Consider the following 16150-nt stretch of genomic DNA (forward strand, 5'->3'; position numbering starts at 1 on the left):
CTCGGAATGACCATTTTTGTGATCTGTTGGTATGATTTTATGAAGCTGTTTTATTTTTATTGCAGGCGCCTGAACAACAACAAGCTGACAAGTTTGCCGGATTCGCTGTTTGTGACTATGGCCAACCTTCAGCGTCTGTAAGTTTTAGTGCGCACCCCTGTACTGTTTTTCCCTGGGCCCCACCGTTGTTTGGTTAGTATTCCTCATGCTGGCTTTTAGGAGCAGGTACGATACCTGATTATTGGAAAATTAGGAAAATTGTCTCAACGTCCGAAAGCTGTTACCATCAAATCGCTCCAATGTCGACATGTTGTAAGCATCTAGATCATATTGCCTCAAAGCACATTCGTCAATCGTTAAGATGCATTGGATTTTTTAATATGGGCCAACATGGTTTTCGGCACGAGATGTCAACAGTCACACAGTTAATAGAATCGATACACGATTTTAGCGAAATCAGTGATCAGAAGGTGCAAATTGAGATCATTTGCTTAGACTGTAGGAAAGCCTTTGATCAGGTAAATCATTGAAAACTTTTGAGCAATCACACCGTGAGCAAGTGTGAGTCAGCACTCAGAACACGCAGTATCACTCGCTAGCTGGAAACCTTCCAGGTGGACCCCAGGCAATTTGTAAGAGTTGACGGAAATGTAATTAGGGAATGTGATATGACGTCGCGAGTACCACAGGGCTCGGTAGTGGGGCTGTTATTGTTTGTTGTATTAATGAACGATCTTAATGAAGATTCAGGAATTAAGGCGAGATTTTTTCCAGATTATTTCATTGTTTACGCTAGTGTTAACTCTGGTGAGGGTGAAGTTAAGTTTAATATTACGTGTTCAAAATGAAAGTGAATGGCGTATATAGTGGCAAATGTCGTTGTATGGGAATGACGCGCAAACACCAGCCACTTGAATTGCAGTATTCACTGCGGAAAAAGACAACCGAGTGACAGAACACTCTAATATTATTGGGAGTGACAATCGCTTCAAACCTGCGGTGAAAAACGCCCGTGCTTAAGGGAGTCAAAAGATGGCGATTGATTAGACGATCACTGAAATATGCTACACATAATACCAGACTGACGGCTTATAAGATGCTGGTTCGCCCAATAATGGAATATGCGTGCAAGGTGTGGAATCCGTACACTCGTAACCGAACTCGAACAGGTGGTGCGACGTGCTCTTAGTTGAATCTATTCTCGGTTTCAGAGAAAAGATTCAGTAACACCGCGTTATACCGTGCTCCCTCTTCAACACAGAAGGAAACGAAAATGATTGATTCTGAAATTACGAACAACGTAGCACAAATAAAAAAACGGGAATGCATAAGCGAAACCGTATAACGTATTCCTTGGGATAAGCACCGCAAAAGAGCAAAAGTTTTCTAAGCAGTGCTATCAGCATTCCTTCTTCCTATACCTAGAGGAAGACTGCAACAAGCTTCCCCGACATGTAATGCTTCTGAAAAATGTACATGTGTTTTGTTGTTGTAGAAATAGCTTGGTTTATGGCGGTTTAATGTCCAAAAGAGACTCAGGCTATGAGGGATGATATAGTGAAGGACTGCGGAAATTCCGACCACCTAGGGTTCCTTAACGTGCACCGGCATTGGACAGTACATGGGCCTCTAGAATTTTACCGCCTTCGAAGTTCGAGTGCCACGGCCGGGATCGAGCCCATGTCTTGCGGGTCGCACTCCGCCATAGCCACTGAGCCACCGCAGAGGCTGTTGTAGAAATATTGGTCTAGTACCTGATGTACTCTGTTTTTACTATGTGTATTTTAGAAACATGCAGTGTTCTTATATTGTTCCGTGTTTGGTTGCATCGAGATTTTGGCGGTTGAGTGTGTTGCGAGCAAATGTTTTGTTTTAGAAGTATTTAAATTGCGCACCGAATCGACAGTTCTTGGGTTTTGTTTTTTCTATGTTCACGTTTTTGTTTTTTATGGCACTGCTATCCTGGTCCTGACCAGTCCGAGTGGACCTATAATAAATAAATAAATAAATAAATAAATAGATCCGCGAGACAGCACTTTTGCGGGCCGAGGCTATCTCGTTAGGCTTCAGCGTAGCGTCTGTTGTTCAGATTTTTTTGTAAGGCTAAAGGTGGCGGACCTCTCGAGAACCACTACTGTATCTTATTTTAAAATTAAATAAAACGGATTAGTAGCTTTTGTAAGACAAAATGAAAGGCGTGGAAATCGATTAAAAAGAAAAAAAAAGAGGTATAAGTTGCCATCATCTGTAGCTGGGCGTTCAGTGGCCCTTAATGAAACCACGTGAAATCATGGATAAAATTTTCATATCACTTTTTTTTTGCTTACGTTTGAAGTAACGTGCGACGGCTCACCGCTAGCCGCGTCAAACAGGAAAGTTACTCTGTGCAGCGCCCGGAATCTAAAAACGTATTTCAGGAGGCTGGTGCAATGCCCTAAAAATTAACACAAGTTTATTTATTTATTTCACAATATTGTAAGCATTTCCCAGGCTCTGACAGGAGTGTCATTACGCACAAAAACAGCCATGGTGTTCCTAAACCATAATCAAATAAATGCAGCACGCATAAATCATCTATCAGTAGAGTACACAGCTGTGAACTCAAGCAGTACATGATCCTCATGAACAGCAAAACAATAATTTCCAAAAAGAAACTTTTCTGCACAGGAAGAGTTAACATTTCTAGCAAAATCATCGAGTAACGGATAATTCATATATTGGTTGGGCAGCTGTTCAATATTTATATGGCACGAGGAAAAAAATGAAAGTTTGAATACGTCACACCTGGCAGTCACCGGTCTTATGCCCATGTCGTGGTTGATTCTTTTAGAGCGATGAAGCGGCTTTAGGTAAGCCTCTCTATCTCTCTATCTCTGCTGATACAATAAAAATACAGCATAAAAAGAAGTTTCATGCACGCAACCAGTCGTCGGCATCCTAACGTCGAGATGCCTGCCCTCTTGCGCTGATCTGTCGCGCTATCGTTACGTGAATAACAAGAATATACAAACCGGACTGCTAGATTTTGAATTCTAGTTTCTTATTCGTATATGACTGAGGAGGTTCCAAACTGTGGCGCTGTACTCAAAAATGGGTTTTACTTGATTATTAGGCATCACAGCGTATCCTGATAACAGATGAGTAAAATAAATAGGCTTTTTTTCGTGTCATGGTGATTGACGATTTTTACTGACGGTTTCTGGAAGCCCGTGCAGAGCTGTGTAGTTCTCATTACACCATTTCTTCAGCCATAAGCTCGCTAAAGTCGGACAACGCTGTGCTGTCCGACGTTCCAGAAGCCTTCCATTCCATTAGAAATAAACTAGCAGCAAATCTGACCACTTCCGCGCTGACAAGCGAGGAACAGATTGAAGCAAAAGAAATCATCAGCAGGTGCGAGAAGCTTTGTTTGTGACCCGTCCACATTGCTGCTAATTTGCTAGATGCAAGGTACAGAGGAAAGCATCTGGACGGTGCGCAGATTGCGGATGGCTTTGAGTGGATATCTCGGCAAGCAGGACAGCTTTCATTGGACATCGTTAGGTAGCGGAGTACAGGGCGTCCGCAGGTCCAGGACAGGGGTCTGACTTCGCGAAGCACGTGGCACCTGATGGCGAGGCCTTTTCACTCATCTGGCTTGCCGACTGCTGCAGATGCCACCATCATCCGCCAGTTGCGAGCGAAACTGATCACATTTCGGAAACGTGCATACAAGGCTTCGCAACAGGCTTTCAGGAGAACGCTTTGGAAAGTTTGTGTATGTACAGTCGAACCTAGCTGTGGACACATCTTCAATCCATGCTGCTGCGCGTAGTGCCGCATCCAGAGACAGTGACTCCGAGTCCGATATGGAGTGACTTATAGGTCAGTTTTCATGTACCCTTTCTTGGTGCAATAGGATAAGAAGTTCGTTTCAAAAATATGACATTTATGTCTGGATACTCACCTGAACTGCGGAGCATTTTGACCAACACCTTCCACTTTGATCAACACCTTACATGGAGCGACCACATCGTCTACCTCTCTCGAAAGATAAGGGCCATTGCGACTGTGATGTATCACCTGCGTGGTAAAGCTCCGCTCCATCTTAGGCGACTGATCTATACAGCTTTAGTAGAACCTGTTTTAAAGTACGGCATTACTCTATACGGTAACTGCTCCGAATACAAGAAAGGAGCATTAAATGCTATCCTAAAAAGAATAGTCACCACTATATCGTACGGCACAAAACTACACTCGGTTGACATGAAAGAGAGATACAATGAGTTAGGCATCCTTCAAATTCGTGAACTATTTCACTTTGTTGTGTTAACACGGTATTATTATTCAAATGAATATAAGACTCCCGTAAAGAAAGATGCCACCTTGAGAAAAACGGAACGTTTTTTTAAGCCACGGGTTTACACAAACTGTGGTAAAAAGATGCGCAGTTATTATGTACCGGCTCTATTTAATGAAATTCCTTATGATCTATGTATTGCAAGTAACAAACGTAGGATGATGACTGACATGAGAAATTGGTGTGCAAATGTATTTCCCTGTGTATAGCTTTCGTATGTGCAATTTTGTGTTCAAAATTTTTTGTTTGTTTTTTGTTTGTTTTTGTTCTTTTTTTCTATTATAGTATGAGTGTTTAGACAAGTAATGTATGCATATGGAGGTATTTCTCCACCTGCTGCCTGATCAGCCAACAAGCAAAATGTGCTGAGGCAGATCAGAATTTATGAATGTGTACGTATACAGACGAATAAAATTTTGATTTGATTTTTTGATTTGATTACTCCTCTCAAGGCAGTAGAACAAGAAGTTCGTTTCACAAATATGACATGTATATCTACATATTTGGCTGAAATTCGGAACATTATTATTAATCGTTGCGCTATTGCAAATACATCTGTTTTTTTTTTGTTTTGGGAATTTCAAATTTTTCATAAAAAACCTGAAAAAGAAACGTTTCCTTTTTTCAAGCCATTCAAAATTTCCTGAAATTTTACATCTCTAGGCATGCTACCTCTTCTTGTGTCCCTTGAGTGCGCGGTGTTTTATAATCAAGTTTATCATACAGCCGGCAGCCAAATCGTCTTGACGCGTCTGTCGGGGACGTAGTTTTCTGCTGCCAATAAATGCAGTCGTCAATTCCATACTGACAATAAAAGATCATATAGCGTTAGTCAGCTACCATTTTCAACGCCGACGCTTCAGATTCTTAACCCTCATCCAGGTGCGCGGTGGCCGTTGGCTGCCTACGGAGTGGGCCACAAGATGGCGGAAGCGGTTGTGCCCAGCCTTCACAGCGGCTTTTTGGGGAGCGCGCGCATGGAGGCAGCCTAGCCCCTGCAGGCAGCGCTCATGAAGTATACCTGAGATATTCTAATTTTATTTTGTAGACCTCTGCTTGTTGTAAGGTTTAATGTTGTAGATTACCAATGCTGATCTGTATTTTTGATGCCTTGCAGATTTTAAACCTGACTGCAGAATTAGTAGTTCATTGAAGTCATGGACACTGATTTAAATGTTCCGAAAATGCCTCGGCCGTTTTTTTTTGTTTCAGCCCCGTTTGCATTCGGTCTAGCGTTCATTTATTTTCCGGTTCCATATATCTAGTTTTCATTCCGAAGGTGAAATCGCTACCCATGCTTTTAACAGTGGTCTGTAAATTCTTGAATCTATTGCATCTAGGTCGAGAGTATGAGCTTTTCTCTGCAGAGGTCTTTATGGATCCTATCGTCTACGAGAATATCTCAGGTTTTTTTTTTGCTGTGTATGTCATCCTTGGTGCATCGGGAAATACTTTCGTGAGGCGGTCTCTGCTAGTGAAAATATGATGCCATTTCCGCAGAATATTGTTTATGTTACGAACAGGGTGCGAGTATTCGTTACAAACTCAGGGGGCCGCTTAGCGTTAGCTTTTGGTCGTCTTAGGCTGGTTGGAGTCCATTATATTCCGGGGATGGTTCCTATGAGTTAGTGTTTTTAGAAGCGGAGATATTTCAAATCGTCGCCTTCGTCTACAGATATCATTCTAAGGCTCATTGTCTGCCCTGAAGATATGCCTTGGATGATGGCTAGTGAAATGTAAGTATTGCTATAAGTTTGTAGGCTTCCTGCGGTTTTAAACATCAGTGGGCTTGCCCCGGAATATCTGCTTAAACAAGAAAGTCTTCTGCGTTAACCTTGTGAATTTCAGGAAGTAAAAGCGTTCCGCTTGCTTGTTTCACGGGTTTAAAAAGTCGCAGTCTATTAGCGTCGTCTGTTCTGGGTCTGCCAGTTTGCTCAGAAATACTTGGTAGAACCCTAGGGTGGGGTCGGTATATATTTTCTTATTCTGGCATAGGTTTCTGAGTTGCCTGCTGGCCTTTTTATTGATATTTTTCGGTTCGTAGGATGACTATGCTACCGCCTGTGCTACCGGAAGAACAAAATGATGCTGACATTATATAAATGCTTAAATCTAAGGTTGAAGACTCTCCGGTGTTGACAGTTTTCAAGGTTGGGCTGGTTTGTTTATTGCTTGTTGGATTAAAGGTGTAGCGCGGCATAGCACGTCTTGAGTAGACGGATAGAGCGCGCGCTCACTTGCAACTGGTTTTTTCGGAAGGAGGTCGGGAATAAAATGGACATTTAGATGGATGCGCGGTAAATAATTTTTGCTCCGTTAGAAAGCACTTCAGAGAGCTACTTCATGACTGCTCACTTTTCTTTGCGTTTTCATCTTGTTAGCTTTGCTATGTGTTAATGCGCTTCGTCTGTCCAGCCGTCTTCCAAAATAAACCGGTTGCCAGTGGCGCCCGCCTTAAGCTCCTTCTTGAGATCTGACGCCGCGCTCAACCTTTCTCCCAAGATTTTTACAATCTGCTCAATACTGGCGGATACAACTCGAGAACTCTGGTTGCGGCCGTAGACTGGAGCCCAAAAATTGGTGTGTCCCACTCTCACAGCATCGGAGAGAGCAGGCCGGTGAGGTAGCTACCGCATGCTTGTTTCTGTGGCCGCCATTCTTGGAACCCGGCCGGCCGCAGTGTGTCTCGGTCTTGCTCTGGCGCCGGGTTAGCGTGAGCAAACATAGGCTGCTCGCGTCGCGATCTTTGTGGCCCGTTTCTCCCTCCGGCGTTGGGGAGCAAACACGGGCCCGGTCGGACCTGCAGAGGATTACACCAGTTGCTTTCCCTCCGCCTCCTCACAGAGGGCTAAGCTCCGCTTACGTCATGCCCATCTGAATCACGCCAGCCTGGCTTAGCGGGCTCGCTTTTTGTTGGGTTTCTTCTTTCACTTTTCGCTTCCTGAGGGATTCCGTTTAAGTTATGCGCTCTTTTAAGAACCGTTTTGCATTTGCTGCGAAAGCATTATTACCCAAAACCCATGTGAAATGGCAAAGAATAATAAAATTTCTTCCGAAGGTCCGGAGAATGTAACCCAAGCATTTCAGACTTCGAGGGAAGCACGCAACCCATAGGCCAAAAGACGACATGGCCTAATGACTGTATGCTATTGAGTGTCATTAGAGAGTGAAAGAAAATTTTAAAAACCAAAAATGAAAAGCAAATAAAACCGATTCGGTGAATCCTGCCGACAGGAATAGAGGGGACCTGCAGTGAGGTAAGTTGCCATGATGTTGGCGGCGATGCCGGTCTGCGATCGGATCTGCTATCTCAGGTGTAGTAGTGAATGAAGGGGTGTCGGTAGCTAGCACGGTAGAGAGATGAGCGCGCGCTAACCTATGAGCCCTCTCGTTTCCAAGGGTGGGGAACCAATGGATGGTAACATGGTGACCATGTTCGCAGAGAAGGCATGCGTTATGCGCATGTCCGCTAGGCAGCCGGAGAGTCTGTATACACACGTTGGTGAATGGGGTCAGCTTCAGACGAAGATGGAAGCCTTTTCCAAATAGTTTACGATGGCTCGGGTACTGCATGATACTTCTGCTGATATATGGCGGCATCGGCCCTGATCTTCGGTCGTCAGCTCGTACCATGCAGTGGCATAGCAAGTGTGACTGCTGCCGTCTGCAGGGAGTGCAGCGTCCCTGTACACTTCACGTTCTGCTAAGATGAGTGAGCTCGTCACCTTAGCATGCCTTTTGGCATAAACCCGGCGCCGCATTCGCTGATGAGCATCAAGATGAAGTGGGAGTGGCTTCCCCTTATTGCGCGCATATATGCTCCCGTAGGGAGCATAGTTGCGCGACGGTTTTCAACACGCTGCTTGTAGCACTATGCGCGGAGCGTCGATCATATGACCCGCTGACGTATTTTGTTCCAGTTCGTGTCGGCTCATACCCAACATATAATCCTGGGGAGGAACGGGGGGGGGGGGGGGGGACAGCCGCTCTCATCTTGAGCACAGTCTGCTTTCTTATCCCGCTGAGGGGGTACTATGAAGTCCCCAACAAGTGGAGGGTGAGGCCAGTCCCTCTCATCTTGAGCGCGGTCTGCTTAGTTATCCGGCTGAGGGGGTATTGTGAAGCCCCTGCTCTGAGGAGGTTGAGGCCAGCCGCTCTCATCTTGAGATCTGGACGGAGGGGGCGTCGTAAAGCCCCGGCCAGGATGAGGATGGGGCCAGCTGCTCCAATCTTGAGCCCTGTCTGCATTGTTATCCGACTGGGGGTATTGTGAAGTCCCCGCCAGGAGGAGGATGGGGCCAGCCGCTCCCATGTTGAGCGCGGTCTGCTTAGTTATCCGACTGAGGGGGCATACCAGGAGGAGGATGGGGCCTGTGGCTCCTATCTGGAGCCCTGTCTGATTTGTTATCCGACGGGGGGTATTGTGCAGCCCCCGCCGGGAGGAGGATGGGGCTAGCCGCTCCCATCTTGAGTGTGGTCTGCTTTGTTGTTCTCAAGAAGAACTCTAGTTTGGGCTAGTTGATTATTCGACTGAGCGGGTATTGTGAAGCGCCTCTCGTGGTGCTCCTGCCATACGAGAAGCGGCTTTGCATGAGAGCTTTAACATAATGGCGGACCTTCGTGCAATTCTGCTCCCGGCGGCAGTACTATTTCCGCTCAGTGAGTGGCGTCCCAGGGCCGCGTAATGGGCAGTGTCTTACATCGTGCCCGAGGAGCAAAAGTGTGTGCCGCCCGGCGTTTGTCGCGCGAAGTCACCTGCGTGTGGGTGGGCAGGCATACCGAAGAGCTCTGACCGGTCATTGAGTTTGCTGCAGCTCCCGAGCGCATCGAGGCGTGTGTAACTCCCGTGACGATGCGTTTGGCCTGGTTAAAGTGGCTGTGAAGCACTGCTTAAAGGGATGCCGGCTATATCTCACATGAATTCGTTATGAGAGAGAAGCCAACAGCCACAGAAACCAACGGACACAGGGGATTTTTTTATTTATTTTGTGGTGTTGATCAATCTAGAATATTACTGAATATGTTATCGCTTAAAGGTAATTGATAAGAAAAGCAGAAGAAAAAACAACCACATGCCGCCGGTGGAATCCGAACCCACGAACCCACGTCGTGGGTTCGGATCCCACCGGCGGCATGTGGTTGTTTTTTCTTCGGCTTTTCTTATCAATTACCTTTAAGCGATAACATATTCAGTAATATTCTAGATTGATCAACAGCAGAAAATAAATAAAAAAAATCCCCTGTGTCCGTTGGTTTCTGTGGCTGTTGGCTTCTCTCTCATATTTATAACGAGCCCCTCATTCCCCTCCCTATGTTTGCTTAATGAATTCGTTATGTCAGTCAATGATGGCTCAAAAAAGAATTGCTGGAATTGGCGCGTAGGAACTGTTGTTATTCAATGAGCAAATTTCAAAACACAAGCAAACAAAATGCTGCCCTCAACTCGATTTTTGCGGTGCTTCTCATTCCCGCTTCAGTTTCCCAATGACGCCACTGGGTGGGACCAATCAAAATATCATATCGAAGCACGTCGCGGAAGTTTGTAAACCATGGTTGCCTTCTCGATGTAACTCGATCTTGCCAAGGCTGACAGCGTCTTTCCCATCAACTATCTGAACGCTCAGCTGTCCCATTGATGCTTCATCGTCACGTCGACGGGGCAGAAGTGAACATTTATCAATGGCCTTGCCTGACTTATCCGAACTCGAACGCGAGATATCGCGACGGAGTGACGATCTGCGCGAGATACTAGGTAATTTTATCCACGTGCTTTTAGCATAGCGCGTGCTTCTACCGCTTACCGCGTTTTCCTTCCTACATGCCGTGTACAGTGGCCCGGCACTGCGAACGCGCTGGTTGGTCATGGCGACCAAGTTGCGCGCCCTGTTGAGGGAACGTGTCTCCATCTGGCGTCGCCGCCCGGCGATCCTCCACAAGCTGGCAATATGCACTTGTAAATGTGAAACGAATTGCCTTTTTGCTTTGCGTCCTTCCTTGGGACCGAAACGAACGCTTCTAGAATGCAATGGCTCGATCAGATCGATTCTGCCAAGCCGTTCTCAAACATATAGAGAGTAGCCACAAGTGCTGTGTGTTAGGTCATAGATGGGTACAGAGAGGTGCAGTCCTTATATGCACAATAATAGCCAAAACCTCTGGTGATGTTTTTTTTTTCAGTTGCTTTACAGTGCTTGTATACAAGGCAAACGTGTTGGTTTTGTTGATCATATATAACACGTAAAAACGTGACAGAACGCATCTTCGTTTATCTATACACTTTGCAGTATATTTACTGTTTTTCCAATCATCAAGCTCCCACCCAGTGATGTCATATATACTGCTAAAACCCGTCACTGCGTGGTGACGCCATCAACGCCATCAATTTGCTTTCGTTAGGTAATTAAAATGTTAAAAACAGGAATATACGCGGTACAACGGATGATATTAGCGCCATTATAACTCACTCTACGCAACCAACAGGCAAAACAATGTACTGAAATTGTGTTTCACTGCTCTTAATTAGGCAGTCGAGCACGAGCAACTGCGTTCGGTTAACATAATGACATGGCAGCCCGCACATGATGCGGGCGACGAGAAAAACCTCTACTAATTGTCGCATTTCATGTTCGTTTACTGCATGGGTACGTCTACTGATTCTGCGTTAAGCGTGTAGAATTTGTTTGGTAGTCTTTGTGACGCGTTTGATCCAAGTGCTTCCTGTGCAGTTCTCGTCCAAGTGCATACCGATAATTAGGGTAGTCTGATTCTGCATGATTGGTCGGTTGCCCATTGAAAGTTAAAAGACCGCTTCTGCTCCTGTTTGGTAACGAAGGAGCGGCCACAGCGAATTACGATGAATTGGGTTTTATCTAGGACAGCGTGTAAATTATTCTCCGTGGAATAGTTGCGAATGATGTCAAGAACGTTTTGTAGAACATCCTCCTGCTCGCCGGTAACCCCTACACCGCGTGCTTCAGACCCGATACGTCCGCAAAGCACCTTGGTAGCTGGTGCATAGCTATATTAAACAGGATGGGTGAGATCACCGAATCCTGGGGGGCGCCTGCTTGGATTGGATAGAACTGGTGTCCTTACCCGCTTTGATGTGGTAGCTTCGCCCTTCTTGGAAACCAGCTATGAAGTTAATATTTTTTCTTTAAGTCGAAGGGCGCGAGTTTTGTCCATGATGATGCAGTATGGGACGCTATCAAAGGCTTTGCGTATGTCCACTCCGGCAACAGCCCTTTAGTGTAGTGAATTAGGCTCGAGGACATCCTCCTTGAGGTGGAGCAGTGCATCTTGTGTGGATAGCCCGGGGCGGAATCGATACTGTGGAGGGGCCAATAAGTCGCGATTTTCAATATACCGCACCAAGCGTTGGTTTACCATGCTCTGCATTACTTTATAAGGAGATAGGACGGAGGTCGGACAAGGTATGTGGTGGCATGCCGGCTGGGCTTCGGGGTTCGACCACCGAGAACTTCCAAATGGAGGGCAGTAAGTTGGTATCCCAGACTCTGTTAAACTCTGAGGAGAGCTTGCGTATGCTTGTTAGGGGGGTGGGGGGTAAACTGCGTAGCTGGGCCATTCATACCTGCTCGGCTCCCGGAGTACTACGTGCAGTAGCATGCTGCAAGGCATACTCCAGCTCGGGCATGGCGAAGGGTCTGTAATGCTGTTCGCTGTCCTCGAAAGGTTCATCCTTCTGGTACGTGGTGTCTGTGAGGTGAGTCGTTTTTGTGAAGAACCCTTGAGTGGCCTGTTTGGCGAGTCACTTAGCGCTGATTCCTTCTTGGAGGTCCAGGCGCGCCGCCCCGTCGTTGGTCTTGCGCTGGCTGACAAAAGAGCGCAGGATGGCCCAAACTTGCGACGTATGGGTTTGCCCGTTCATGGTTTCACAAATTCTCATCCAGTGCTCTGATGCGAGCACATTGGTATAATCCTCAACGGAGCGTTGTATGTCACTTAACATTGTTATGTGGTGCGCAGTACGGCCAGGCCACCTGTGCTGAGCGACAATCCGGCGCCTTCTATTACATAAGGTGAGCAGAAGCCAATTATGTTCGGGGCGCTCAGAAAAAATTCGTAGGCTCTTCGGGGCTCTCCGTTTGTCGTCGCATATCTGTCGTACCAGCTGGTCAATATCCCTTTCTGGAGGCTGCTACCCCAGTACCTCTCGGTATTTGTCCCAGTATGTGACGTGGATTAGCCTGGTAGTGGCGTCTGGCTTCCTACTGGCGTGGCCTGTGCGAAAATGTGCCAGTTGAGTGTCTCCTTCGCGCCAGTTGGGATCCTGTCTTTACTGCGCCAGTTGCGATCCTGTCCCGACTGCTCCAGTTGAGTTTCCCCTTCCCGTGGCGACGTGAGCAAACGCTTGTTGATGATGAAATCGGGTTTCTTGTTGGAGTGGTGGTTCGGACTCGCAAACATTCACATTACTCGACGGCAGGAAAAGAAGGTTACACATAAATAAACAAGCAGAAACGAGCAAGGAGAAACCTATTTACAGCATGACTGAACCGTTGATTGCACGAAATCAGCCCCCGCTTAACCAAGAGCGCTTAATTCTAAGCCCTCTGTCACCGCCGTTGGCGGGGACAGCAACCAATAATAAAACAGGCGACACTTCACACCAATCGATGGTTAGGGAGAGGAAAAAAAGTCTCTGTCAGCTAATCAAATACTGGGGAACAGATATCAGCTAACCAGATACTCGCAAAAGGAGAGGTTCGAGCACACATACTAACAGTACCGAATTCACTGCATTCCGAAACTCTGCCTTCTTCTACGTTTCCTTTCCGCACACGTGCATACGGGCCACACGTATGCCTCGGGAACAATCACTGCAGGTTCTTTATATATATATAAAAAAAAGAACGCTGTCGCTGAGCGGTCAAACGTCCAGTGGCGACGACAGTTCTTCTGAGTACTCAAAGCTCATAGACCCATTGGCGCCGCATCGCGTACCGATCGGCCACCGTACACCTTTGTCCTCACAGTAAACTATACATGAGCAGAGCGAATGACTGACACGCAGGGTAGCGAGAAGGTTGAAAAAAAAGAAAACATCACTGGCCGCAAACACGACGACTGCAGGCATTCAAACACTGAAAACTGCACAAAGCTGCGCCCTGGAAAGACATCTGTGGTGGGAAGGCAGGACGGACGGAACGAGCGCTCTGCCGGCGGTGCCGCCGGCAACAATAGAGCAGCCACTGAGCCTCCGTCGTGCGTTCTCGGTTCCACGAATTTGGTAACCCTTCGATCAGGGCCAGGTGCACATGTCGAATTCTCGTTCCGTACACTCTGTGCCGGAGACTGGATGGCGCATCGGAAAGTTCAGCGAACTTCACAGTGCCCGCTTTTCGTGCAGTCGTCCAGCACCTCCCAGAGAAACAGCTTCGGGCGGGCGCTCCAGGTAGTATATGGTGGTGTGTCTGCTTGGTGACATGTCTGCCCTAGACGCGTTTGTGTTTGGGGCCGCGTTCAGATGTGTCGACAGCCCGTACTCCAATGTATATTGCATGGCGCATCTGCCTCGTCGGCTACATATGTTGTATCCCCATGCGATGTGCCGAGAGTTGGAAGTCCCTGCCTAAGAGTATAATGTCTTGCGGGTAAAGCGTTTTAATATGCGATGAAGCTGAGGTCAACTGGTGCCTGATTAACCCCATTCCGTGTGTTCTCGGGAAACGCATAGATGGAGAAGACGAGATTGCACGCTCTTGTGAGACCTGTACCCGGCAACTGACGACGCTGATGGTCGCGGTGCACTAGATTTGTGTGTCTAGCTGCACACGCATTGCTCCCCTCCGTACGCACAGTGCTATTTTCGTGGGTGAAGCGAGGTCCTCTGACGGGGCGCATCCGTCATAACCTGTTATTCGCAGCATTGGGCCGTTGACCTCCTGAAGAGTGATATCTCTCTTGCTGAAGAACCGGGCGGTCATGTCCGGCCTCTTGCTGCGAAGCGAGTGACTGTAGGATGGTTGCCCACGGCAGTGGTCCTGAAGAGTTAGCCATGGTGAAGCTGTGTTTCGTTAGAGGCATTTGGTTCTGCCCGAGGGGCAGGTAGCACAGGCGCTGCCGCTGTTTTCGCAGAAGTGCGAAAAGCGAACCTGCTTGAGAGCATAAAACGCTCCATGGTGGGGTGGGCGCTATAAATTATAGAAATTATCACGGGGCTGCTAGAGCGCTGTTGCTGCCTGTGCTGCTTCCTTTCGAGACGACTTTGGCGTTCCCTCTGATGCAGACTGCTTGGTGAGCGCAGGGGGTGAACTTTATGAATCTGATGAAGCTTGTTTGGGACTGGATGTGACATGTGCGTTTCTCCTCTTTAACAGCTAGCCTCACCGAAGGCGTTGTTGCTGCTTTCTAATCGCACGGGGGGTACCCGTGGGCCGGTGTAAGCTGCGGCCTTGGCTCTGAGTGAGTTTTGTGGCTGTTTTGTTTTTCGCGTTGGCTGTGCTGACGTTCATGTGTCCGCCGTTTTGCGTTGCTCCACGGTTTGTAGCTGGGTTGCGCTTTTGTGCAATTTGTTTCGTGACTTGTAGTCATTTTCGGAAATTTTTGAGTGTCGCCAAATGAGAACCGCCGCACTTCCGGCGTTTCGGCTGTGCATTAGGGCGTGGCTTCGTGTCGCCGCAGGTGGCGCATCTTGCTGCCCCCGCGTCGTGGCATTGCTTTTTGCGCTGCCCAGTCACATGTCACGAACCGCAACTCACGGACAGTATACGGCAAAGCACGCATCGTAAATGCCCCGCAGTCCGATTTTGTAGGGCAGGCCTTCAAATGTGATCATGGCAGTGCCTTTGTGAGCAAGTGGGCCCGCCTGCAGGATTTGGCATTTGAATGGAAATGGAAGCAGTTCGTTAGTTCCTCAGAAGTCATATCACCAGCCTTTCTAACACTGCCTCTGCTTTGATTTTGACGAACAGTTTCGTATGCTTGAAACTGCACTAATTGATAGGGACTGAGAGGTGCATTTCGCACATTGGGTTCCTCCACGTCAACAGCAAGCTGGTTGCCCTGGCTTAAGCAGCGGACCGAAACCTCCAGAAAGACGGAGATGAGCCGAAATACGGCACGTTACGACTCTATCTAGCCGTATACAGTGTTCATCCATGGTTCGGCAAGGCCGAAGGTTGATGTTTGCGCGAGGCCTTGTTGGTCGGCGTCGCCACGTCTTTTGTGTAGTTCTGATTTTTCCTTTGGCAACTAACTTCTTTCCAGACGTCCGCTTCGCCCTGGCAAGTAACGGGGGTAGGCACCTTTTGACTTGCACCTGTCGCCTGGGAATAGTACATTCTGCGTAGAGTGTACTGCCGGTCGGTCGTCAATGGCAGCTCGTTTTCCTCCGTTTGGCGCGGTATGCGAGCTTCGTGAAAAGCATTCTCACACTCGCCTTGAATTCCGTTATGCTCCTCGAGGTCCGAGAGTGGAGCGAAGGGATTGGTGCTTGGCAGGAGCAGCAATATTGGAGGCACCTCCGCTGAAATCCACGGCGCTGATAGTGCGGCTGAGTTGCGTGGAGCCTTTCCTCGGGAACGCCGTTTGGTGGCTTGGGTGGACTTTGATGGGGTAATACCTAGGAGCGGGGGCGGCGACTGGCTCGGGTAGCAGCGTCCGGGACAACTCACTGCAAGCGGGAGATAATAGTCCAGTTAGGCAAACGCGTCCATCGCTCTCTGTGGCCGGAAGTCGATGCCGTGGTTATATATCGCGCCTTGATCCGACTAAGACAAAGGCATAAAACAATAAAGCCATATACCGGTTGATTCACCAATTCGAGGGCACTGACTCGAAACTCCT

General features: G+C 47.7%; 1 protein-coding gene and 1 pseudogene across 6 annotated transcripts in view; one reads left to right on the plus strand and one right to left on the minus strand.

Annotated features, from left to right (window-relative positions):
* The window catches only part of sli (slit guidance ligand), a 567521-nt gene that overhangs the window by 139620 nt on the left and 411751 nt on the right, over window positions 1-16150 (plus strand). For all 6 annotated transcript variants that reach the window (XM_089578241.1, XM_089578242.1, XM_089578237.1 and 3 more), the window contains one exon: window positions 66-137. In XM_089578241.1, the coding sequence (XP_089434367.1) occupies window positions 66-137 (72 nt within the window). The remainder of the gene's footprint in view (window positions 1-65; window positions 138-16150) is intronic.
* Window positions 6733-11524, minus strand: LOC149349299 (uncharacterized; annotated as a pseudogene).

This window comes from Amblyomma mixtum, chromosome 3, assembly GCF_055824585.1.
Source record: "Amblyomma mixtum isolate Tamu chromosome 3, ASM5582458v1, whole genome shotgun sequence".
NCBI lineage: Eukaryota > Metazoa > Arthropoda > Arachnida > Ixodida > Ixodidae > Amblyomma > Amblyomma mixtum.